At 39.7% G+C, this 27,632-nt stretch overlaps 1 protein-coding gene across 2 annotated transcripts in view; it reads right to left on the bottom strand.

Annotated features, from left to right (window-relative positions):
• mute (muscle wasted) overlaps positions 1-27,632 on the bottom strand; it is a 49,674-nt gene that overhangs the window by 8,740 nt on the left and 13,302 nt on the right. For both annotated transcript variants that reach the window (XM_053783488.2, XM_053783489.2), the window contains exons 9-25: positions 26,117-26,222; positions 25,511-25,676; positions 24,915-25,195; positions 23,025-23,204; positions 21,416-21,552; positions 17,783-17,935; positions 17,412-17,613; positions 16,444-16,689; positions 13,917-15,521; positions 12,145-12,248; positions 11,029-11,278; positions 10,490-10,697; positions 8,895-9,040; positions 8,151-8,282; positions 7,001-7,179; positions 3,173-3,392; positions 1,316-2,692 (exon numbers count right to left, since the gene is read on the bottom strand). In XM_053783488.2, the coding sequence (XP_053639463.1) occupies positions 1,316-2,692; positions 3,173-3,392; positions 7,001-7,179; positions 8,151-8,282; positions 8,895-9,040; positions 10,490-10,697; positions 11,029-11,278; positions 12,145-12,248; positions 13,917-15,521; positions 16,444-16,689; positions 17,412-17,613; positions 17,783-17,935; positions 21,416-21,552; positions 23,025-23,204; positions 24,915-25,195; positions 25,511-25,676; positions 26,117-26,222 (5,692 nt within the window). The remainder of the gene's footprint in view (positions 1-1,315; positions 2,693-3,172; positions 3,393-7,000; positions 7,180-8,150; positions 8,283-8,894; positions 9,041-10,489; positions 10,698-11,028; positions 11,279-12,144; positions 12,249-13,916; positions 15,522-16,443; positions 16,690-17,411; positions 17,614-17,782; positions 17,936-21,415; positions 21,553-23,024; positions 23,205-24,914; positions 25,196-25,510; positions 25,677-26,116; positions 26,223-27,632) is intronic.

Below are 27,632 nucleotides of genomic sequence, written 5' to 3'. Positions count from 1 at the left end.
TTTGTTTTTAAGAAAAAAAAAAGAAAGAAAAGAAAATAAAAATAAAAAAAGAAGAAAAAAAAAAAGGGGGGACTGGGGAGGGATAGTTCCTAGGAGGAATGAAAGGGCCAGAAATCTCCCTCTGTGCCCAAGAGGACCTCAGCACCACAAGTAGCATAGATGCAGCATGGAACCCGTGCCATACCCTACCCATCATGCCAGTAACCTAGCAATCCAGGAGAGCAACCTCACATCTGCTGAGCTGCCTCGGTGAACAAAAGAGAGGGCGGCCGGATATCCGCCACAAAGCATACCTCCTTCAGCCACCACCCCCGGAATCCGAAAGGTGGCTTCCAGAGATACACCCGTCACCCGAAAGACACCCAAAGCCACTCTCTGGGATACCGGAGAGGGATTGGGACATCCCCAGGCAATCCAGATTCCACGGCAAACTACGCCACCGCCAAGAACCTCAACGGAATGGAATGGACCCTGGTACCCTTTCCCCTACCTAGGAACTAGCGCGCCTGTGGGAAAAATCCCAAAGGTCAAAAAGAGGAAGGGCAAAAGGGAGGGGTGGGGAAGGGGAGGAGGAAAGGGAAAAGGGGAGGATGGGATAGGGAAAGGGGGATTGGGGGGTAATTAGGTTCGGTCTGAGGAAGGAGACCGACAGGTCTAATTCCTCAGACCAAGAGCCTCTTCACCATGCCAAGGAGCCCCCCTTGAAGAGGAAAAAGGAGGCAAAAACTGAGAGAAAAAGAGGGAAAATTATTAATATTATTAAGGGAAGCACTAAACTCATATGCATCATACAGTACCTGGGGGTATAGGAGGCAATCAAGATTGATCTGAGGAACAGGAGGACAAGTACAGTTCCTTGCAACAAGAACCCCCTCACTGATATCCATGACCCTCCCTTAAGGGAAGGAGAAGAATGATGTGAAAGGAAGAAAGGAATTAGAATGGACAAAAGTAGAGAAGAAAAGTGAGGGGGAAAACAAAGGGCAGGGAGACAAAGAGGGGAGGAAAACAAAAGGAAAGGGGAAAAAATTATTTATTATACTGCACATACTTCCTGTAAGGCATGATGGGTTTGTACAAGCATGAAGTAATTTGAATGATGAAAACTTCTCTATGTGAGTTATACCAATGATCAAAATCACTGATTCTGCTGGTCAAGAACCTTGAACTGTAACAGGTGGAACATCATTCTTATGAAGTCTATTCTCTACCTGGTCTTATCATGTCAATAATAATTTTTATAATCTTTGAATTAAATTGTTTGATACTAAAACAAAAAAAATGGTTTACATATACACCAAACATTCACATATACCTCATGATAGTTTCTTGAAGGAAGAGCCCCAGCTATTTCTTGAAAGACAGCATCAGTAGCACCCTTTTGTTGTACTATGGTCAGAATAGTTCGGTCCTCTTCTTTTGTCCAGTTAACAGACTTAAAAGTTAAGGCTGTGGGCAAAACAGGAGTAGATGATGTATTCACAGAAGATAACAATGATTTTCCTGGTGATGAATCAAGGTCGTCTGTTAAATTCCTAATTATTTTTTTTGTTTCTTTATTAGAGGTCGACTGACTTCCTAAAGACCTGCCTTGAGATTCTGAAGAATAAGTTGTGCTTTCTGAGGATGAGCTACAATGTTGTAAAAATGTGTATGGGCTGCAGAAACTCTGAGCACCTCCAGCACTATACACAGATACTACCCCCTCATTCACAACATTTGTTTTTAAACTTTGTCGAGTCTCTGTTATTTGACACTGCGACAATTTCTGGAGTGGCAAATGGCAGAAGGCAGCCTTGTGTTCCTTTTGTAACTCTCCTTTATCTGTTACTATCACTGCACTGGCAATAGGCCTATTTCGTTCATCCATGATATTTGCATTCTGTGCAAGGCTACCTATTGTACCAAAATTATGAAGGTTATTTGTTTTTGAGCTAGAGGGTAAAACTGTATTCTCATTGTGAACATCTTTTGGAGGTGAGCAGGGAAGAAATGGAAAGTCTTTGTTTCTGAAAGAGCAACTGGAATTGCTAGCACTATCACTGATCACTTTTCCTTTTAAAGACTTCATATTAGCTTGGGACAAACTTGTTCTAATATAACTGGAAGACTTTGCCAAAGTAGTGTCTGAACATGTGTTAACTTCAGTTTTCTCATAACTTCTATTACTGATAGTTTTTTTTGTACAAGGTGTTTTTCCATCCAAAAGACCTTCATTTTTGGAACCTAAATTTTCAAAGTTTTTGCTATTAAGAGGCTCTTTAACAGTTTCTACATTTTCACCTCTAATTTTAACAAAAATGTTTGGCTTTTCAGTCTGGATGCTACTGTCATCCTTTGCAAAGTATTCTTCACTTGATGTATCAATTCTACCCTTTAACAAGCTTGTGTTATTTACATGTGTTGTACTGTTTGTACTATTACTACTGGACATTATTTTATTTGCATTTTCTTTGTTTCGAGTATTTACACCATCACCTGGATCCTTTAAATGGGAAATTTTTCCTTTTGTTACACTTTTTACCTTCACGAAAGTGTCACTGTTGTCAGTTACAGTGTGAATGTTGCCTCCACATGCCTGACCTTGACTATTTTTTTCACCAGGTTCTTCCTTTTTTGTGTCTGTTTGATAAGTTACCTTAGCTGGACGGAGAGTTTTGCCACACTGTAGATATATCCGACCTTCTGAAAACTATACAGAAAAGTCAGTTTGAATATAATAAAAAGCAAATCTGGAAAACAAAGTACAGTATTGTCCATATGTAAAAGATGAATCCAAAAATATTAACAGAAAGAATAATAATAATAACCATCATCGGCCATTAAAATCATAATCTATGACTTTATACTTTAGTTCAAGGTAGAATGTTATGAGCCTCATTTACATTATTTATGGTAAATTTAGGCACATGCTGTACATATGATAATATAGAAGATGCACTAAACTGAAAAGTAGATACTGTACATACAGACTACATGTAGATGGTATAATCAAGAAACAAAGCTAGACTTAAAGACAATAATTGAAACTATAAACCTGTATGATATAAGTAATTACCAGACAGTGCTACATTTTTAACTGTATATTGCATGGTCTGGCGCAAACAAAATGAACAAAACATTAAGTCACAAAGGAAAAATAATTAAAAGAAAATTAAATGTAAATACTAACCCTTAATGCACATGAGCGGCAGTGATTGTGATGTGCTGAATTTGCTGTAGTGTGCTGAGTTACTGAAATGCTAGTGAGTACACTGGTAACTGAAGCATGACATGGACACACACAATGGTTTGGAGAGGTATGACTGTCATCATCTGGTAGGATCAAGCTCTCCATACTATCCGGAGTTCCTGGATTTTCCAACAATACATCCTCAAAGTCGCTTTGTAAGCTAGAAAAAATAAAAATAAAATTTAAATAATTAATTGCGTACAATATTTAAAGACTTATCATTGCTCACATTTTTGCAAGAGATTTCCAGAATGGCATATACGATTGTGTATGCCAACATGAAGTGAGAAAGACACTTATGTATTGACCTTTCTTTCAATGTCTCTTCCAGAACTGAAATTTATCAAGTGTACAAAAGCATAAAGATTCATAGTGCCTATAATTATAAAGCAAAGAAGCACTCTGATGTCAGGCTCAAGAAAGGTGACAAGTGAAGTCATAGGGAGAAACAGGTCAAACAATGTGCATATTACATGCTGATGTGTTGGGGTGGGAGACTGGGAGGAGGCACAGGCTTAGGCTCATAGGAAAAATTTTTGTTGGGGAGACCACGGATAAGACGACTGATGGGACCTGCCTGTGTGTACATTCCCTTATTTTGTTTTATAATACAGTGGATCCCCGGTTAATGATATTTTTTTCAATCCAGAAGTATGTTCAGGTGCCAGTACTGACCGAATTTGTTCCCATAAGGAATATTGTGAAGTAGATTAGTCCATTTCAGACCCCCAAACATACACGTACAAACGCACTTACATAAATACACTTACATAATTGGTCGCATTCGGAGGTGATCGTTATGCGGGGGTCCACTGTATTAAATAAATAAATACAAAGTGGCTGCTTCCAGAAACTTTAATTTGGTTTTGTTCTGCTACAATTGCAGCACCATAGTTCATGATGCAAGATCTGTTGATGATGTCTTGGTCACTGTCTCAAGACACTTTAACCCTTAAACTGTCCAAACATAGATCTACGTTCACATTCGTAGCACTCTGAACAGATTTACTTTTATTTACATAAGAAAGCATGTAAAATAAAATGTAGATCTACGTTCTTAGCGCTACGCACGTCAACGTAGATCTACGTTTTGACAGTTTAACCCTTTGACTGTTTTCGACGTATAAATACGTCTTACGAGCCAGTGTTTCTGACGTATATATACTCGATAATTGTAGCGGCTTCAAATCAAGCGGGAGAAAGCTGGTAGGCCCACATTTGAGAGAATGGGTCTGTGTGGTCAGTGTGCACCACATAAAAAAAATCCTGCAGCACACAGTGCGTAATGAGAAAAAAAACTCTGATCGTTTTTTTGGAATAAAACGCAGACTTTGAGGTGTATTTTCTTATAGTATTTATCGTTGTATTCGCGTTTTCATGGTCTTAGGTGATAAAATGGAAAACATATTACAGAAATAGGAATGATTTTCATTACTTTGACGATGAAAACGACCTTGAAACCGAGCTCAAATTAGCGGAAATGTTCGATTTTTACCAATGTTCAGGAGTAAACAAATCACTCCACACGTCCAATACACGTCAACTGGGGAGTCTAATATTCTTTCACTAGTGCACTGATATTATTTATACCATTTTTACAATAATGCAGTAGTCTGCATAACAGTAAATTTTGTATTTTTTTGTATGAATAAAAAATCAAAATAGAAAGCAATAATAATATAAGAGGGGCCTAGAGATGTGACTAATGAACAGAGGATATGCTATTTTAGTGCCAAGAATGTCTACCTTGTTTATTCTGGACCCTATTTTGAAATTGGCATCTTTTTTAATTTGCGTGAAATTGGCCAAATTGCCAATTTCTGACCACTATATTGGGTAGTTCAAATTGGTAAATGGGCAGTTTCTTGTACTCAGCTGATAGATGAAATGGAGTTTTAAAGAAATAGCTATGAGTTTGGTCAACTGGAACAATGGAATTGGCTGAAAATAGGGCTCAAAGTCGGCGAAATCGCTGATACACATGTTGCCGATTCCGCTAACTTCGCGGGAGCGTAATTCTGTGAGTTTTCGACCAAATTTTGAACTTTTGGTGTCATTACCATCGGGGCAAAGATTCTCTATCATTTCATAAGAAAAAATAATTTTTTTTTTTTTCGAATATTTGGCGACATAGAATGACAGTTTCAGAAAGGGGCCTGAAACAGTCAAAGGGTTAAGGGTTAATCTTCACCAATACACAGACACACTAAAGTCAATAGAAATCACAATACAGTTTTAGAGGAAGAAAAGGATGACTCTTTACCCTTTCTTGATGTCCTCTTCATCAAGGAAGCCAATACTCTCAAACAATGGGTTTATAGAAAATCCACCAATAAAGATGAACTTATTTATTATTATCACACCGGCCGATTCCCACCAAGGCAGGGTGGCCCGAAAAAGAAAAACTTTCACCATCATTCACTCCATCACTGTCTTGCCAGAAGGGTGCTTTACACTACAGTTTTTAAACTGCAACATTAACACCCCTCCTTCAGAGTGCAGGCACTGTACTTCCCATCTCCAGGACTCAAGTCCGGCCTGCCGGTTTCCCTGAATCCCTTCATAAATGTTACTTTGCTCACACTCCAACAGCACGTCAAGTATTAAAAACCATTTGTCTCCATTCACTCCTATCAAACACGCTCACGCATGCCTGCTGGAAGTCCAAGCCCCTCGCACACAAAACCTCCTTTACCCCCTCCCTCCAACCCTTCCTAGGCCGACCCCTACCCCGCCTTCCTTCCACTACAGACTGATACACTCTTGAAGTCATTCTGTTTCGCTCCATTCTCTCTACATGTCCGAACCACCTCAACAACCCTTCCTCAGCCCTCTGGACAACAGTTTTGGTAATCCCGCACCTCCTCCTAACTTCCAAACTACGAATTCTCTGCATTATATTCACACCACACATTGCCCTCAGACATGACATCTCCACTGCCTCCAGCCTTCTCCTCGCTGCAACATTCATCACCCACGCTTCACACCCATATAAGAGCGTTGGTAAAACTATACTCTCATACATTCCCCTCTTTGCCTCCAAGGACAAAGTTCTTTGTCTCCACAGACTCCTAAGTGCACCACTCACTCTTTTTCCCTCATCAATTCTATGATTCACCTCATCTTTCATAGACCCATCCGCTGACACGTCCACTCCCAAATATCTGAATACATTCACCTCCTCCATACTCTCTCCCTCCAATCTGATATTCAATCTTTCATCACCTAATCTTTTTGTTATCCTCATAACCTTACTCTTTCCTGTATTCACCTTTAATTTTCTTCTTTTGCACACCCTACCAAATTCATCCACCAATCTCTGCAACTTCTCTTCAGAATCTCCCAAGAGCACAGTGTCATCAGCAAAGAGCAGCTGTGACAACTCCCAGAGGCGTGGAGTTAAAAGATAAAGATGAACTTATACACCCTTTTTCCCACCACAACCCAAATGAGGAGTAGTCACAATTTATGCTTTCCTTTGCATCCTCAGGTTTGTAATGAATTTCAAAATGGACAAAATTGCTGATACATAAGTTGTCTAGACTGCCAACTTTGTGCCTGCATAATGCCATAACTTTTCTATCAAATTTTGCATTACCTTCATAAAAAATTCTCTAGTATTTCAGAACATATTTTTTTTTTAAATTGCTACACTGTCAGCAGGGGTTGATTCTCTAATACCGGCCCTGCCTCTTAACTTGCTATTCTTCAGATTCTCTCTCTCTTAATCTGATGAGCCCTATTGTACATATTCTTTCTTATACTAACCTTGGAGGTGGAGACTGTGATGGAAAGCACTGTGTAAAACACTCCACTAAATGAGGATACTTGAGAAGAGGTGTTATTGCAGCTTTAACTTCTTCAATATTCAGATTAGAATCATTCTGCATTGACTGCAGCAGCCGTATAATTTTTTGAATGTACTTAGGTTGTTTGCAGAACTGTAACTGAATAAAATGTTTACATTATAAATACCAAGGTTCAGATATTAAGATAAAATACAGTACTGGTTGCTCAATTAACTGTAACATGCTTTTCTGACTGAGTACTTAACCACCAATCTATCAGCTTATTTACAATACCAGATAGCAGCAAGGTTAGAGAATGAAAAATAAAGTAAAGTAACCAACATCTGCTTAAAAATGTGGTAGTGAAGCATGAGTGTCTTTACGATAATCAACTCCCACCTAATGTCATCTTCAGCTTACTTTGTGAATCCTTAGTGATTAGATAAGTGCAATCTTGTCAACTTAGCCCATAAGAGAATTTTTTTTTTTTTTTTTTTTTTTTTAACCTCAACAGCTATCCACCAAATCAGCCCCAACCCCCACAACAAAAAGGAAAAACTTTCACCATTATTCATTCAATGATTGCTAGCAAGAAGGGTGCAAACATCACATATTCAGATAACCCTTTGACTACAACTTCACCCCTCCTTCAGAGTGCAGGCAGTCAGAAGGAGGTACATAGAAAGTTCTCTAGACATATCAGACACGTTAAAAAGAATCTTGAAGCACTTAAAAACTTCAAAGAATTCTACTAGTTAATTCATCAAAATCTCACTGCCATTACTGATTCTACCTCTGGCATCCTCTGCACTTTCGCTAGTCTCCGATCTGGCATAGTACATCTTTAGCACATCTAACCCTGCAGCATTATATAACCCTTGAGGGTTTAGTGCTTAATTCTGATTGCAATAATAATAATGCAGCAAAAACAATAGTGAAGTTGTTGGTTACCATACTTGTAGCACATTGAAAAACAATCATGTCGACTATCGTCAACAGCTCAAGTAAAAATGCAGAAGAGAAAAGCATAATTATTAAGGATAACATACTGTGCCTTGGTGGCAAACAACCAATGTGATCAAAAAATTCTTTTAGTTTATTATAAAGTTAAAACAATTAAAAACACAAACCTCTAACTTTTCAAGAAAATCTCTCATACGATGAATGGCACAATATTGAGCATATTTGCCTAGGATCATCGCTTGCTGAGGAAGAAGGAAGGACACAAATTCCTCCATCAGTTGTGGAAAATCTTTTAAAACCTGCAGAAGAAAAATATATGCACATTATATATACAGTATATTCTGTAAATACAGTATATACTTCACACACTATTTACTATATATCTTTTATGTTCAAACATAAAAGTGAAATGGAAAGAAACAAATGCAGTAAGATGCAACCCTTTACTGACAATGTTTCACCAGCCTGCAATGATTTGTATTTCAGGCTGACTTTTTCCATGTAAGAAATCTGTAAAGTAAAAGGACATAAGTGCAACTAATGTGACATTTTACTGTGGCAACGTTTCACTCTCCAGGAGCTTTGTCAAGCCGTAACAGCTTGACAAAGCTCCTGGAGAGCGAAACGTTGCCACAATAAAATGTCACATTAGTTGCACTTGTCTCCTTTTACTTTACATACTGTCGGTAATTCTACCAACATATATGTAAGAAATTAGAATGTAACCCAATCCTTTTAAGAATAGTAGTATAGAGACATACAGCAAAGGGAGAGACCTCTATCGGAAAGACATTTCACCTACATGAGGCTTGATTGTAGCCGAGATACATGTCCCTTCCTTTGCTTTGAGGTATCACAAAGCAATGTTTGAAGAGGTGTGAGAAACTGGCAAGTGCTGAAGTTAAGCCTACCTCAGACAGCTGATTATGAAGTTGAAGAGGGCTCTGGCCTGGGGTCTCTGTGAATTTATTGAGAATACACAAAAACTCTTTGAAAGCTGCAGGATCTTTTGCCACTAATGCTTCTCTAACTCTCATCAAGTAACTCTGAGCCATAACTGAAAGAAATAATGTTACAACATTACAGTCTCTAATTTTTGTACTAAATAACTTGGAAGGGTGGTACAATTTCTTAAGAGAAAAAATGCATGAAATAACTGAAAGATTTTCATTAATAACATACTGTACTTCAGTATAGATAACTTTCATAAACATATGATTAGTTTATAGTCTGATTATATATAAAAGATAAAAATCAACTCAAACATTAAATAAAAAACAGAAGTTGCTGAAAAATATATATTTTAAGTGCTATTATTAAAAAGTCACATCTGAAAAGCCTATGGATTAGCTTTAAAATCAGATTTTATATGCTAATATTTAAATCCATCACTTAACATACTGTAATGTTATTTGAAAATGCAACTTATGCCAGGTTATGAAAACAAAATGTTGTTTAATAAGACAATAAATGGAAAATTTTTTACTACTCAAACTTTGATCCATGCATATAATGGGCAGAATGCTGTAACTAATCAACCAGAGAGCTTACAATAGGATGATTTTACAATTAGCACTACTGTGACAGTTGTATCAGTGGCACTAACTGTGACCCTACTGTCTCCTCTTACAGCCCTAGAAGCCTGGTACATCTATTATCATAATCCTCAAAACCATATGGTCCATACACTAAAGATAAGTCATAACGAACAAATATCAATGAATTAGCAGAAGAATGGACAGGAACTCAAAACTGTAACCCCAAGAATACAATTTAATTTTCATGTAGAATATTTACTGCTGCTGCTGCTGCTGCTGCTGCTGGAGTGTCAGCAAAGTAGCATTTTCTGAAGGGATTCAGGGGAAACCAGTTAGCCAGACTTGAGTTCTGGAGGTGGGAAGTAGAGTGCCAGAACTCTGAAGAAGGGGTGGGGGCACTGCAGTGAGAGGTGATCTGATTGTACTGTCAGTACACCTCTGGAAAGACTGAGTAAATGCTGGTGAATACATTTTTTTCTTTGGGTCACCCTGTCTTGTTGAGAGAGAGGCACTGTGTTAAAAAAAATCTCTAGACTAATTAAGTATGATGTACACAAAATAGACTTAGGAAAAATTACTACATTTTACTACTATTTTCCAAACTTCACCATGTAATATACCTATGCAAAGATAGTTTTGTCAGAATATGTTAACAAGATTTACTGAAAGGATATATGTTGGGGAAAGTGAAGAAGACTGCCACCAGTTAGTGATGCAGTAGCCAGAGGAAAAAAACTGAGCAAAATAGGCCCTTCCGAATGGAGTGATGAATGATCCCAATCACACTACTGTCTCTCGAACAACTAAATTCATACAAATAGCCCACACAGGAGAGAGAAGCTTTTGACAACAGTTCTGATGACTTGAATCATTTACAAATCTCACTAACACACAGAAGTGAGGGGAGCCAGTATATATAGAAGAGCAGGACAGGGACAGGACAGAGAGGAAGAAAGAAGTGGACTTACATTTGTCTTGGCTGACAGTATCTGGCACATATGAAAGAGCAGTAATGCGAGCCTGTAGTCTCCGCTGTTGTTTTGTAAGCTTTCTCTCTCCTTGGCCAACATCGCCAACAGCATTCAATCTTTTATCAAATCCATCTCCTCCACCACCTCTTCTTAATGTTATGGTAGATGAGGCCTTCAGGAGGGCTGCCAGATGTTCCTCTCTTTGCTAAAATTGTTATATTATCTAAAATATTCATTATCAAGAAGAATAATTTATTCTCCAATAAGTGTTAATAAAATTTTTTTTTTTTACAATCATGTCATAAATAAACACCAAAAAGTAGCATCAACTCACTTTAACCAATATACAATCATAAGCTTTGCATTTATTATAATATATTAACAAGAAAGGGGTAAACCTAAATGGGTTATGCAGTGTTTAACCTCTTGCAATGATATATAAAAACAATAAAGCAATAGATCCTACTGAACTTAAAGAGCAATGAAATAAATCCAATTCTTGTGATATCAAAAATACATTTGCTCACTTAGCTTACTTGTGCAGCCTCTGAATCCTCCTCTTCCTCTTCTTCATCTTCGTCTTCCTCATCTTCATCCTCTTCATCCTCATCTTCCAGAGAATATTCTTCAAAGTCTTCCTCAGGTTGATGAGCTTGTGTCACAGGCTGAGGTACATTCATGGTGGCACCAGCTGAGACAGACACATTACTCTCCATCAGTTCATCATCAAGCTGAAGCAGCTCACCATCACCTCTGTGTTTCCTTCCATGTAGAAAGCTTTCTGTTCTGCAACACAGAAAAGGTAATGTGAATATAAACATTAACCGAGGACAAATCTTTATTGAAGATACGTTGCAAAGTATGAGACTTATCATATCACTGAATGAACACCAAAATATAATTTTTTTTTTTTTCAACAAATCGGTCGTTTCCCACCGAGGCAGGGTGACCCAAAAAAGAAAGAAAATCCCCAAAAAGAAAATACTTTCATCATCATTCAACACTTTCACCACACTCACACATTATCACTGCTTTTGCAGAGGTGCCCAGAATACAACAGTTTAGAAGCATATACGTATAAAGATACACAACATATCCCTCCAAACTGCCAATATCCCAAATATAATATCAATACTTATTCATGTCACTGGAAGTGCATAGAACATGAGGGGATAAGATCATGGCACACAAAATACTCAAGAGGCCTAGGTAGAAAAGATAGGCTCTTTACCAGAGAGGCAACAAGAACAAGAACATACCTATATGAACCACAGGGATATTAGGAAGTACAGTGGTACCCCGAGTTTCGTACAACTCCCAATTCGAACAATTATGCAAGTCTATTATTGTAAGTGCTTTAGCAAGTGTATTTTTGGGGGTCTGAAATGGACTAATCTAATTTACATTATTCCTTATGGGTACAAACTCGTTCAGTAACAGCACTCGAACAGCCTTCTGGAACGAATTATGGCTGAAACTCGGGGTACCACTATTTCCTAACTATAAGTATCAAACAATTTTGATTTTTTGGTACTTTATACATAAAGAAATTCCTAGCAATTCTTGACTTTTTTTTTTTTTGCAATTAAGAGACATTACGTACATAGTATTTTGAAACAATTAATAACAAGCACAAATTTGTAATTCGTTACCCTGTTCCTCTTCTACAGTGTCGTCCTCTAGTGCTCTCTGGAAAAGCTGAAGACATCTTCGATGGTCTAGGTGCCAATCTTCTCTGTGAACTATTTGACCGATGCTGAAAGAAATACAACTACAATAATGTCAAGGTTCAGGGTACGCTACAATATTAGTAAATACTGTATATCCAAATTACTGTGTAGCATTACTATACATTTTTTTTTCAAAGCACCGGCCATAACCCACCAAGGCAGGGTGACCTTAAAAGAAAAGTTTTTCTTTTTAAATTTAGTAATTTATACAGAAGGGGTTACTAGCCCCCTTGCTCCCTGCATTTTAAGTGACCTCATTACTATACTTTTTTTTTTCATCAAACTGGCCATATCCCACCATGGCAAGGTGACCTAAAAAGAAAAATAAAAGCTTCTCTTTTTCTTCATTCTTTCAACACACCAGCCATATCCCACTGAGGCAGGGTGGCCCAAGAGGAAAAACGAAAGTTTCTAGTTTTACATTTAGTAATATATACAGGAGAAGGGGTTACTAGCTCCTTGCTCCCAGCATTTTAGTCACCTCTTACAACATGCATGGCTTACGGAGGAAGAATTCTGTTTCACTTCCCCATGGAGATAAGAGGAAATAAACAAGAACAAGTAAGAAAATAGAAGAAAACCCAGAGGGGTGTGTATATACATGCTTGTACATGCATGTGTAATGTGACCTAAGTGTAAGTAGAAGTAGCAAGATGTACCTGAAATCTTGCATGTTTGCAAGACAGAAAAAAGACACCAGCAATCCTACCATCATGTAAAACAAGTACAGGCTTTCGTTTTACACTCACTTGGCAGGACAATAGTTCCTCCCTGGGCAGTCGCTGTCTACCAACCTACTACCTACTAGGAGTACTATAATTTTTTTTTTTCAACAAGTCGGCCCTCTCCTACCGAGGCAGGGTGACCCAAAAAGAAAGAAAAAAACCCCAAAAAGAAAATGTGTACTTTCATCATCTTCAACACTTTCACCTCACTCACAAATAATCACTGTCTTTGCAGAGGTGCCCAGATACAACAGTTTAGAAGCATATGTAAAGATATATAACATACCCCTCCAAACTGCCAATATCCCAAACCCCTCCTTTAAAGTGCAGGCACTGTACTTCTCATTTCCAGTACTCAAGTCCCAATATATAACAATAACCGGTTTCCCTGAATCCCTTCACTAAATATTACCCTGCTCACACTCCAACAGCTAGTCAGGTCCCAAAAACCATTCATCTCCACTCACTCCTATCTAACACACACATGCTTGCTGGAAGTCCAAGCCCCTCGCCCACAAAACCTCCTTCCCCCCTCCCTTCAACCTTTTCAAGGATGATCCCTATCCTGCCTTCCTTCCCCTACAGATTTATACGCTCTCCAAGTCATTCCTCTTTGATCCATTCTCTCTAAATGACCAAACCACCTCAACAACTCCTCTTCAGCCCTCTGACTAATACTTTTAGTAACTCAACACCTCCTAATTTCCACACTCCGAATTCTCTGCAGAGATTACTATATATATACAGTATAATACAGCAGAGTATATGGAAACCAATGAGAAAGAACACATCACTTTGATGAATGAAGGCACATTTAGTACACATTAGTGATGCAAGGAGTCATGCATCAGATCTTTACCATACAATATGATCTTTATTACACACCATTATTCAGTTAATGCCAGACTTTTCACCAGTTTATACAAGTGAATGATTAACATATAAAAATAATACTACATTCATACTCACTGATACTTTTGGCAGAATTGGGGAAAGCTTTTTTTCAGATCTCAGGCGTCTCTTCTTTGGGGAATATTTATGATATTTGCGTAAAATTGGCGAGACCTGTTTTAAAGGAGAGGTTTTTATTGGAGCTCTGAAACTCTTTGCAGGTGAAATCCTTCGGTAAGTTGCCTTTGTTTTTTGAGGAGAGATGTGAATTAGGTTTAATGGGCTAGCTTTGTCTACTTCTGAAGAGAAAATTGGGCTTTGGTAAACTGATGTTACAAGAGTTATGCTGGTGCTCTGGGTGGAAGCTTGATTCTGTGTAACTGCAGACATCAATTCTGGAGTCCAGTTTGCATTCTGCACCACAGGATTTTGTACCACTACATTTTTATTTTCCAAAGAGGTCCTTTTGCAAAAATCACTTTGAGATTCTTTTGCATTAAGCCCTGTACCTTTATCAGACAATGGAACACTTTTCTCACTTGAAAATCTTGCAATACACAATGGCATTACACGAGAGGCGATGGATGCAACAGGTTCCAAGTGACTTCCATGACTAGATCTATTTACCAATTTTATTTCATCTTTTTTAGCAACGGAGGAAAGATCAGTTTGTTTGACATGTCCTATTACCTTAACAGGTGCATCATGAGATTTGTTTGGTGGTATTATGGTAGCTGGAGTGTCAAGTGGTGATAAAGAAACATCATTAGACTTATTTGGAGTGGTTGACAAAGAAGGTATATCAACAGGTATATCAGAATGTGTTCTTGGTGGTGGTCTGTGAATGTCCAGCTCTCCTTTATCCACTGTACCTACTGATGATATACCTATAAACTGTTCATCATTCTTCATTTTAATTTTGCCAATCTTTTCATTTTCTTTCGGCTTTCCAATTAAATCTGGTAAGGATTCAGTGTCACTTGTTATACTATCATCAGCGTCCTCATTGCATTTTCTCTTCTGTTTCAGGTTAATATCTCCTTTTCTATCCCTATTATCTGTATTTACTTGAGCATAACTGTGATTTTGACTGTCTTGTGTAATACACTTAATGCTATTGCCATTCTTATCAGAACTCTCATTCAATTCCAGTATTGCTTTTGAAGGTTCACAGTTTAATTTTGAAGTTTTCATTGGAGGGGATTTTATTTCTCTGGCAGTATCCCCTCTACCACTTTCTTCATATCGAGACCTATCTACAGACATTATACCAGATTCTCCATCATTACTTGACATTAAATTAGATCCGGGATTTGAGGGCAACGAGTCGGCTGATAAATTAATTTCATTTTCCCTCATAATCTCCTCACAAGATTGATTACTAGAACAGTCTTGTTTAAGAGTATCAGCAGAAGTAGCCTGAGTGCCAAGATTGACAGAAGAACCAGATTGGTTAAAACTGCTACTCTGAGCTTTGCACACTGAGGATTCCAAATCCTGCATCCTCACCACATGTATTTTGGGGATATTAACAGGAGGAGGAGGAGGAGGAGGAGGAGGAGGGTGATAAACAACGCTTGGGTTAACAATATGGCTGTAGGTGGTGAACGGTTGCACTGTATCAGGTGTTAATGGAAGTCGGTTGCTACATCCAGAAGACTGAATGATCACAATGTTCTGAATCTGAAAAGAAATATAAGACAAAATCTGTACCAATGAAAAAAACAAATATTTTCCAGCCTAGCCTCAAAATTCAAAATGGTCAAGCCTAAAAATGATCTACAGCAATATCTTCACTACAGGTTAAACATTTTAAAGCATTCTGGAAAAAATGTTCCTTTCTTTAATTACCTGAACACTTGATCATATACCAAAATTTACAGAATGCTAATCCTACGAAAAAGTGCAATGGAACTGTTTCTTCTAAATCTAATATAATAATATTCATGATATACAGTACATATCTACATGCTAATGAAATTGATTGTTGAAAAACTTTTCTTCCCATCAAGGTACAAACATACAAACATGTTCACTATTACTATTTCCAAAAGTGCCTGGCTATCACAATTCAAAGGGAGTTGTTAACTGATGTAAATATTATTCACAAATGATGGTAAAGCAGTGTTTATATTATTATTATTATAATCAAGGGGGAAGCGCTAAACCCGGAAGATTATACAGCACCTGGGGGGGGGGGGGATGTGGAAGGCATTCAGGCTTAATTCGGGGAACTGGAGCACAGATCCAATTCCCTAAATCAAGAGCCCCTCACCAACATCAAGGAGCCTTCCTTGAGGGGAGCAGTGTTTATAAAAAACTAAGATTCATGGGGACAAACATTACAGTAACAACTTCAAGCTCTGAATGTAATAATTCATAAATTACTGCTGACAAGACAACAGGAGACCCCATCCCCACAGCCAATTCTGATTTATCAATGAAGACCAGCTGCTGGTTATGATGATATGATTAAATGTGAATAAAAATAGTAGTAAAAAAAAGTGACAAAAGTGTAGAGAGGATTAGTTTATGACAATGACACAAAAATTTAATTTACTGTACCCAAAATTACCAATTAAAATTAAATGTGAAGATTCCTTACCGGTTTTTTTAAAGTTAAAGCACCACGATATTTTGCTTCTCTCTCTCTTGTGTCAAACGCCTGAGCTGCCTTCAGAGAAATCTCTTGTAATGCAAGTTTAAGAGTAGCATTACGTTTTTGTATAATGCTTTGGTAAGGCTTTTTCAAGGAAGACTCTGGAAAGTTTTGCACAGGACAAGGAACACAAGGCAGTGATGCCTCTACCTCTGCTGGTGTAAGATCCACTTTACCTGTCTCAAAGTATTGCTGTTACAAAAACAGAGAACATCTTTGATTAAAAAATATATTTACGATTATGAAACCAGGAATCATAACTTTTTTAATTATATACACATCTAACATCTTACAACATGAATGAATCTGTTCTCTATTAAACATTTAATTCTAACTTACTGCATTTTCTGGCATATAATATAGGCATGCCTTTTTTCCCCACAAAAAGTCTTGGAAAATCACCCTGTGCTTTATATGCTCAAGGTCAGGGTCAAGGGTAGGCTTTGGGTTACGCTTTAGCATAAAGTAAGAGGGTAATTAACCCCTGACTATGATTACCGATTTACCGTTATGATACTTCTGTTGCGTGCCTTATTTGCCAGAAAATACAGTAATGTGCATATTTTTGTTTTGGACATTATTACACAGAATAGAAAAGATAAATAGTAAAAATATTTGCAATGGGGAATTAGAACATGAGAAAAGTTACAAAGACTAAATTAGAGCTGCCACATGAATTGTGATAACAGAAATACAGTAACCTCAAAATTTGGATTATTTTGCAATTTTGAATGCATTTACGAGAAACTACTTTCTTGTAGCATTTGTTGAACCACTTTGAAATACAACCAGTCAAATATAACTTTCTCTTGCTCACAAATAATCCACACTTAGAAATGAAACTTAGAGGTTTCAATTATTATCAAGCCACAAATGAGAATGATGATTGATGACAATGACAACGAAGAACTTACCAGTATTGGATTATTAGGAGCTTCATTTGTGCGATATCTAATATTCTTCACCCGTGTTGTTGCTTGGCTTAAAGTTTTTCCTACCAAAATATTCTGAACCGTCAACGAAAGTGCTTCCAACAGGTGTCGGTATTGGTTTTTTTTACATTTTTCTTGGCGATATTTAGAATCCAAATAACGTTCCAAGCCTAAGGCAATTAACCTGAAAAGATCAAAATTATTAGATCTTCAATGTCACCACAAATGACATATTCGGGAAAATAAGCGACTTGCCCCCATACCAGAGGCCACTGGTGGCTGTCTCTCACCGAAGTAGGGCGAGACCCTACTGTCCTTATCATACATATTCACAATTAATTTAGAGCACTCACATATCCTCAGAAGGTACAAAAATTGTTTTGCTGAAGCCTCTAGTGTTTGGATGCTGGAACATGCGGGTTGGCAGCAGACGAGGATATGGAAAAGCTAACGACTCCAATATTGCTTCGATTACTACTGGATTCAACTCCGTTGTACAAGTTTTTCTGTAACAGAAGGAAAAATTTTCAAAATAAAAAAAACACTATTCTCTTAGCAATTAGACAAATTTTATTTTTAAACTGGTTGTCATCTCCCACCTAGTTAGAGTGACCCAAAAAAGAAGAAATGCTTTCTATATTACTCATTCAGTCTCTGACAGCCTCGCCAGCCAGCAGCAAGCTGACGTCACAGCCTCGCCAGCCAGCAGCAAGCTGACGTCACAGCCTCGCCAGCCAGCAGCAAGCTGACGTCACAGCCTCGCCAGCCAGCAGCAAGCTGACGTCACAGCCTCGCCAGCCAGCAGCAAGCTGACGTCACAGCCTCGCCAGCCAGCAGCAAGCTGACGTCACAGCCTCGCCAGCCAGCAGCAAGCTGACGTCACAGCCTCGCCAGCCAGCAGCAAGCTGACGTCACAGCCTCGCCAGCCAGCAGCAAGCTGACGTCACAGCCTCGCCAGCCAGCAGCAAGCTGACGTCACAGCCTCGCCAGCCAGCAGCAAGCTGACGTCACAGCCTCGCCAGCCAGCAGCAAGCTGACGTCACAGCCTCGCCAGCCAGCAGCAAGCTGACGTCACAGCCTCGCCAGCCAGCAGCAAGCTGACGTCACAGCCTCGCCAGCCAGCAGCAAGCTGACGTCACAGCCTCGCCAGCCAGCAGCAAGCTGACGTCACAGCCTCGCCAGCCAGCAGCAAGCTGACGTCACAGCCTCGCCAGCCAGCAGCAAGCTGACGTCACAGCCTCGCCAGCCAGCAGCAAGCTGACGTCACAGCCTCGCCAGCCAGCAGCAAGCTGACGTCACAGCCTCGCCAGCCAGCAGCAAGCTGACGTCACAGCCTCGCCAGCCAGCAGCAAGCTGACGTCACAGCCTCGCCAGCCAGCAGCAAGCTGACGTCACAGCCTCGCCAGCCAGCAGCAAGCTGACGTCACAGCCTCGCCAGCCAGCAGCAAGCTGACGTCACAGCCTCGCCAGCCAGCAGCAAGCTGACGTCACAGCCTCGCCAGCCAGCAGCAAGCTGACGTCACAGCCTCGCCAGCCAGCAGCAAGCTGACGTCACAGCCTCGCCAGCCAGCAGCAAGCTGACGTCACAGCCTCGCCAGCCAGCAGCAAGCTGACGTCACAGCCTCGCCAGCCAGCAGCAAGCTGACGTCACAGCCTCGCCAGCCAGCAGCAAGCTGACGTCACAGCCTCGCCAGCCAGCAGCAAGCTGACGTCACAGCCTCGCCAGCCAGCAGCAAGCTGACGTCACAGCCTCGCCAGCCAGCAGCAAGCTGACGTCACAGCCTCGCCAGCCAGCAGCAAGCTGACGTCACAGCCTCGCCAGCCAGCAGCAAGCTGACGTCACAGCCTCGCCAGCCAGCAGCAAGCTGACGTCACAGCCTCGCCAGCCAGCAGCAAGCTGACGTCACAGCCTCGCCAGCCAGCAGCAAGCTGACGTCACAGCCTCGCCAGCCAGCAGCAAGCTGACGTCACAGCCTCGCCAGCCAGCAGCAAGCTGACGTCACAGCCTCGCCAGCCAGCAGCAAGCTGACGTCACAGCCTCGCCAGCCAGCAGCAAGCTGACGTCACAGCCTCGCCAGCCAGCAGCAAGCTGACGTCACAGCCTCGCCAGCCAGCAGCAAGCTGACGTCACAGCCTCGCCAGCCAGCAGCAAGCTGACGTCACAGCCTCGCCAGCCAGCAGCAAGCTGACGTCACAGCCTCGCCAGCCAGCAGCAAGCTGACGTCACAGCCTCGCCAGCCAGCAGCAAGCTGACGTCACAGCCTCGCCAGCCAGCAGCAAGCTGACGTCACAGCCTCGCCAGCCAGCAGCAAGCTGACGTCACAGCCTCGCCAGCCAGCAGCAAGCTGACGTCACAGCCTCGCCAGCCAGCAGCAAGCTGACGTCACAGCCTCGCCAGCCAGCAGCAAGCTGACGTCACAGCCTCGCCAGCCAGCAGCAAGCTGACGTCACAGCCTCGCCAGCCAGCAGCAAGCTGACGTCACAGCCTCGCCAGCCAGCAGCAAGCTGACGTCACAGCCTCGCCAGCCAGCAGCAAGCTGACATCACAGCCTCACCAGCCAGCAGCAAGCTGAAGTCACAGCCTCGCCAGCCAGCAGCAGACGTCACAGTCTCGCCAGCCAGCAGCAGGCTGACGTCACAGCCTCGCCAGCCAGCAGCAAGCTGACGTCACAGCCTCGCCAGCCAGCAGCAAGCTGACGTCACAGCCTCGCCAGCCAGCAGCAAGCTGACGTCACAGCCTCGCCAGCCAGCAGCAAGCTGATGTCACAGTCTCGCCAGCCAGCAGCAAGCTGACGTCACAGCTTCGCCAGCAGCAGCAAGCTGATGTCACAGCCTTGCCAGCCAGCAGCAAGCTGACGTCACAGCCTCGCCAGCCAGCAGCAGACGTCACAGCCTCGCCAGCCAGCAGCAAGCTGATGTCACAGCCTCGCCAGCCAGCAGTAAGCTGACATCACAGCCTCGCCAGCCAGCAGCAAGCTGATGACACAGCCTCGCCAGCCAGCAGCAAGCTGACATCACAGCTTCACCAGCCAGCAGCAAGCTGACATCACAGCCTTGCCAGCCAGCAGCAGACGTCACAACCTCACCAGCCAGCAGCAAGCTGATGTCACAGCCTCGCCAGCCAGCAGCAAGCTGACATCACAGCCTCGCCAGCCAGCAGCAAGCTGATGACACAGCCTTGCCAACCAGCAGCAAGCTGACAACACAGCCTTGCCAGCCAGCAGCAAGCTGACGTCACAGTCTCGTCAGTAGCATGCTGACGTCAGTCTTGCTAGCATCTTTTTTCAAGGCAGACTAAAGTAGACCTGGAGAATGTGCAGACAATCTACACTGCTCTCACAGATTCAATTAAGCATCTAAATTACTGGGAACATTTTAATTCCCCTGATTTGTACTCCTTGGAACATATGAGGAAATGGCACATTATAATCTACACCTGGAAAACTCTACAGGGATTGGTCCCAAATCTGCTCACATAAATTATTCCCCATGAAGGTAAGAAGCTTGACAACAAACTGTGCAAAAATAGCCCCAATGAAAAGCAGGGATGCAATAAGTACACTATGGAAAAACTCAATATGTGTGAAGGGGTCAAGACCTTTCAACGTCCTTTCTTCATGCATAAGAGGGATTACTAACAGAGCCCTTGCTGTCTTCAAGAAGGAACTGGGCAAGTTTCTTAAATCAATGCTTGATCAACCTAACTGAGCAGATCATCCACCAGGAGACCTGGTCTGGGGCCGGGCTGCGAGGGCATTGATTCTCGGAACACAATCCAGGTAGACATGGAAGCACTAAAATCATAGAGATTATACAATGCCTAGGAAAGGGAAAGTAATCATGTTTGATAAAAAAGAAGGGTGGGTAGTTTCAATTTCTTGGATCAAAATTCCTCACTGGATTGGTTTCTATTACAGTGTAAAGCATCTCATGCAAACATCAATGTTACACCTAATTAATACACATAAAAGGTTTATACAACATACAGTTGTGTATCACTGGTAACACTGTTTGCTGTTTTAATCTTGAAGTTCTTTAGGGTTTCTATGGCTGGGTCCAGATTGAATGGATGAAAGAAAGTTTGCTTGAAGTCACTCTCATCAGCAGTCTTCTTCAGAGTTTCCTAAAAATAATAAAAAAAAAAATACATATACTAGGCAACTCAGATGCCTAAGCCTATGATATACCTGTAATTTGTTTCATGATTTCTTCTAGCCTCACAGCCCTGCATGAGGCAAGACTTCCAATGTTAACTGCCTGCTTATCCTTCATAATTACATCCACCTCTCCTCTATTGATGCTTATGTGTAATGCAAATTGTGCATTATCAAATTTCTTTCCAAACATAATTCATCTAAAGGTCCTTCTCTCATTTACTCCAGGTACCTTAACTTCACTCCTATGCCTTAGCGTCATTAACTTTGGCCTTTTGAAAAAAAATTGATTCTCTCACCTGGTTCGACATTCAATTAGCATTTCCCAAAATTTTTCTCCTTTCAACATACCTCTCACACTTAGGTGCATCAACACTCAGAATCATCTATATCTCACTTTCACTCTTATTACAATTCATGAATTAAACAGACACCGCTTCTTTTTTGCCCATTATTCTTTATTCAACTGTACTGCCTCACCTTTAGCTCTTATTGCTGGTGAATCTCTCGGATGACCTCAGCTTAATGCCTTTGGCTCCTTTCTATTCAAATTCTCTTGACCCTTTCCTTCACCCCAGATTTACATGCCCTCCTAGTCATCCTATTTTTTTCCAACCTCTCTAAATGTCCAAACCACCTTAAAAAACCCACCACAGACCACTGAATAATATTTTTGGCGACTCCACACCACCTCCTGATCTCCAATTTCCAAATTCTCTGCACAATATTCGCACCACACATTGTGTGAAGAAGACCCCAGCAAGGGGTCAAAATATATAGATCAACTGCTTTTCTGAGTTCCTATCTCCATGTGGATTATTATTGAGCAGTGATATATATAATGAATGCAATTAGTTCTTAAGATTGACCTATATCTTAATGTTCAAGAGAAAAAAGTAAAAAAAGACTCTTATAGCCAGACATTTTATTATTGTTTCAACTACAAGAGGCTTTATCAAGTAGTTGTAGCAATAAAAGTTTTCCTTTTATTATGTCTCTTTCTCCACCTGTCGGCTCACAGCCATACTCCTGCCACACACAAAATTGACACTAGCAAGCCTACCAGAGTGCAACGCACTTAATAAGCTGCAGGTCATTTCTCATAAGACAGTCGTACTTTACTGGTCTGTAAATTGTCTAAAGGCAACATCTATGATAAAAAAAAAAAAATACAATCTGAAGAGCTTCCCTTCATTATTTAAATTGTTGCTCACAATGAACAGTCACAAACAAACAAGTCCTTATCAATCCAGGTTGAAGCACTCTTAACATTTGTGCTTATTGTATACATCTTTTACTCAGCACAAGATTTCACCATCACTCATTCAACAGCTGTTTTGCCACAAGTGCACAAACATTACAATTCAAATAGCACTCTGAACCGTAAATCACAAATTCATCTAGAGCATAAAAAATAGTCATTTATGTAAGTTTAACTAACCAGGTGGTCTAAGCAACCATTAGCCACATGATCGAGAAGAGAAGTGCCATAGCAAATGAGTGATGATGTAGCCAGTAGTTGAACATGCTGAACCATCTGACACTGAAGAATTTGTAATTGAGTCTTGGTAAATTCTGCTGTCAGAGCCTCCACCCAAATGGTTCCAGGAGATGGGCCATCCTGAAACAATATTAATGCAGCTTCCATATTGCCAGTGGTAGTAAGGTAATCTAGATACAAGGTGCAACAGTTTTTTGTTTCAACGTACTGGCTGTATCCTGAAAAGGCAGAGTGACCTTTAGTAATTTATACAGGGTAAGGGGTTACTAGCCCCTTGCTCCCAGTATTTTAGCCACCTCTTACAACATGCATGGCTTACAGAGGAATAATTCTTATCCACTTCCCCAAGGAGAAAAATATATTTGCTTCATCTTAAACTGGCATTTGCCTGTTGATTTCCAATAACCATACTGCAAAAATTCTGTGTTCATGAAAAATAAGAAAATTACACTTAGGTCACACTACACATGCATGTACAAGCATATATATACACACCCCTCTGGGTTTTTTCTATTTTCTTACTAGCTCTTGTTCTTCTTTACTTCCTATCTCCATGGGAAAGTGGAATAGAATTCTTCCTCTGTAAGCCATGCACGTCCTAAGAGGTGACTAAAATGCTAGGAGCAAGGGACTGCTAACCCCTTCTCCTGTATACATTACTAAAGTTAAAACGAGAAACTTTTGTTTTTCTTTTTTTGGGCCACCTTACTTCAGTGGGATATGGCCAGTTTGTTGAAAGAAGAAAGACGACACAAAATCTTGAGTATGGGGGACCTGTACCCAGTTTCCAGCAAGCTTCATTGCCCATCCAAGCATATCAAAGTTAATAATCATGTAGATAAAATGCAGAAAATTTGAAAACTTTACTATAGCAAAAATATTTCTATGGTAGCTTTTTCTACTAAGATTGCCCAGTATTTCATCTGATATTGTTAGTTTGGCTTGGTAGTGATAGTTGTGACATTTTCAGAGCACTTTAACAGTATGTCACACAGCACTCATAGCAGTAAATAAAATCTATTAACATTCAAGTTTAGCATAAACACAATCATGCCAAATTAAAATAACCAGCATCAAGTAAAATACTCCACTAAATTTTTAAAATCAAAAGCTCCATGAAATCCCTACAGACACGCCAATAATTATAAAGACCATAACAAATATGGAAAGGCCTAAAATCATAGGAATACCTTTGACAAGTTCCAAGAGTTTTTCTACTCCTGGAGCCCAGCCATGCAACAAAGATAGATAGAAAGATGCAGGAGAACCTGCAAACAAGTGGTCATGGGTGAGTTTGATTTGGTTTGGTTGTGGAAGCAAGTCCAAGGAGTGTGGAAATAATATACAACATTAGTGAACATCTAGCAAAATATATTTAACAAGAATGTGTAATGAAAATCAGGATTACTTGTAAGCATGTGCAAGTGAAAACTTAAAATGAATTTAACAAAAAACTAAATGCTAGAAAAAACATTATTTAAGAGATGGGCAATTTAGAAAATGAGAAATACTGCAGACCAGCAAGTGATGCTGCAGGTGAGTGACACCAAGTCAATAATGTGAAAAGAACTAGACCCTTCACTCCCAAGGACAAAACTCTATGGACAACTGTGACAAGGATGACAGCATGCACATGCTTTCATAAACACCCAGAATACCAAGTCTAAAATATTCTTCTGTGATAATTTTGTCAGTGTGAGGGAATTAAATATATGCCTTAATATGTAAGGGTGTCCATTAGAGCACCTACATGATTAGCACAGTAAAAACACCAAGTGATATGTAAAAATCAAATATTCATCATTTTTAAGAAGTAGGTGAAGTCCATACCTTATTTTCACTTGCTTGGCCCATTGAATTTGTTTTACCAGTTGACTTCTTAATTTCTTTCTGGCCACTAAGTTGAGAGAGATGCATTCGAAGAGATTCTGTACCTTCATTATTGCCAAGTGTGTCGAAAAGTTCAATCATCAGCTCATTAATTTCTTTCTTTGAAATTTGAACAGCTCGATCTCCTCTCATTTCCTCCTTCAAATCCAATGCATCCTCTTTATCCTCTAAGATATTATACTCAGGATCAGCCTCTTCATCCTCTCCAGCTTCAGTGTTCTCTGTCATAAAAATATTAATTAAATTTTTTAACACACTGGCCATCTCCCACCAAGGTATGGTGACCCCAAAAAAAAGTAACACTTTCACCATCACTATCTTGCCAGAAGCAAGACACTATCATTTTACACTATCCTTTTACACTCCTTTAACCTCTTTTACACTCCATATACTCCATCCTTCTATTATTTCTGCTTTGTAAAATCCCCTCATATGCTAATTTATTATTACTATATTAAAAACTACTAATATCTAAACTGAAGCATAGGTAATAGTAAAACCATGCAGAAAGTACAGTTTGAAATTTTGTTTCATACTTAATGGATGAATGAAGTCAATTAGGAAGGTCTTCCAATCATCATTATCAACTTCAGTTTCATACATGTCCTTTGTGACATCAGGAGGTTTAAATGCCATTTCTAAACACTCGAGTGGAGTTTCTGTTAATGGCAACTTTGATCTTGTTCTCTGGCTTACAACCTCCTGAAAAATTGAAAGTTTAATTTATTATTTTTATATTTTATTAACACATCGGCTGTCTCCCACCAAGGCAGGGTGACCCAAAAAAGAAGAAACACTTTCATTATCATCATTCACTCCATCACAGTTTTGTAAGAGTCACACCTGGGACTTTGATCACTTCACAAGTGATCAAGGTCCCAGGACTTAAATGTTTTCTTACGTTTGCTCACATCTTTTTCTAAATCATTAAGTGGAGTGTCTAGTGCTGGATGAACTGTAAAGCTCAGGCAAATACTGTACTCTTTACTCCTGCTATAATCAAACTTCAAATGTCTAGAGAAAATATCTCATACTGTATGTTCCCCATAATACAATATTTCAAAAGCATATTGATCACTAAGTTCTATACCCACCACCTGGACAGTTTTAACAAATGCAACTAAATTAAAACTGAAACCCACCTCTTTACACGGTGCTTCTTCAAAATCCAGGATTCTCTGGACACTCTTTTTCTGCACATTTGGAGTTTTCAAGGCCATTAATCGCTGATTTTTTGGAGTGCTCATTCTGATAGAGAAATGTAAGTTTTCAATTACAAGAAAATTTCTAGTGCATTTCATAATGTGGTAGAAGCTTAAGGATACCCCACATAATAAATGGAAAGGCAACTGATACGACCAAAAAAAAAAAAAAAACTTCTTAATATAACAGAGATGTACATGTAGTTATGTAGTATTCAAATTAAAAAAAAATTAAAATTAGAAAATTCCTTACGAGACAAAGAAATTATAGTAGATACATACAATGAGATATATTATATAATTTGATATAAATGTAAGCACAGAAGAGAGCCACTAATTTTTTTTATTAATACACTGGACTGTTTCCCACCGAGGCAAGGTGACCCGAAAAAGAAGAAACACTTTCATCATCATTCACTCCAGCATACCACTAATTATGCAATACCTATTACACTACAATCACAATACAATGAGACAGGTTGCAAATGAAATTTGTCAATTCCAAATAAACTACATAGAATTTACATCGATTAAAAAATCTGCATTTTATAGTGACTGAACTGAGGTGGTGAAACCAAAGCATAAGCCTTTACAGGCAGTTAATGGATATAACATTTATGAGAGATTTATTACGGGCTTTTAACCCTTTCAGGGTCCGTCCCGTAGATCTACGGCTTTACGTTCAGGGTCCAAACCGTAGATCTACGTCATGAGCTCAGCTCACTCTGATAAACTGAGTGGTAAATTTGGGCCTAGATATAAGAGAATACATCTATGTGGTATGTGTGCACCACATAAAACAAATCCTGCAGCACACTGTGTATAATGAGAGAAAAAAACTGGGACCGTGATTTTCGATTAAAACAGCGACTTTGCAGTGTTTTTTCGTATGTTTTTTATTGTTGTATTTGTGATTTCTTAGTCTCATTTGATAGAATGGAAGACATATTACAGAAATAGAGATAATTTTGATTGGTTTTAGCACTGGAAATGGCTTGAAACTGAGCTCAAAGTGGCGGAAATGTTAAATTTTTGCCGATGTTCAAGAGTAAACAAACGACTTCACACGTCTAATACATGCCAGCAGGTGGGTCTAATATACATTCACAAATGTGGTGATGAAATTTATACAATTATTACAATATTGCATAACAGTAAATCTTCTATTTTTTGGTGTGAATAAAAATTCATTATGTGAATAAAAAATCAAAATGGAATTTATTTGTAAAGCCTCAAAACATAACTAATGAACAGAGGAAATGTTAGTTTAGTTCCAGGAATACCTACATTGTTTATTCTGGACCCTATTTTGAAATTGGAATATTTTGAAATTTGTGTTAAATTGGCCAAATTACCAATTTCCGGTCACTTTATTTTGTAGTTGAAACAGTTGACTTGGCGATTTCTTGTGCTCAATCGTTAGAATAGAAGTAATACTAGTGAAATAGCTAAGAAT

This window comes from Cherax quadricarinatus, chromosome 34 (assembly GCF_038502225.1).
Source record: "Cherax quadricarinatus isolate ZL_2023a chromosome 34, ASM3850222v1, whole genome shotgun sequence".
Classification (NCBI taxonomy): domain Eukaryota; kingdom Metazoa; phylum Arthropoda; class Malacostraca; order Decapoda; family Parastacidae; genus Cherax; species Cherax quadricarinatus.
This window is presented reverse-complemented; position numbering and strand designations above follow the sequence as displayed.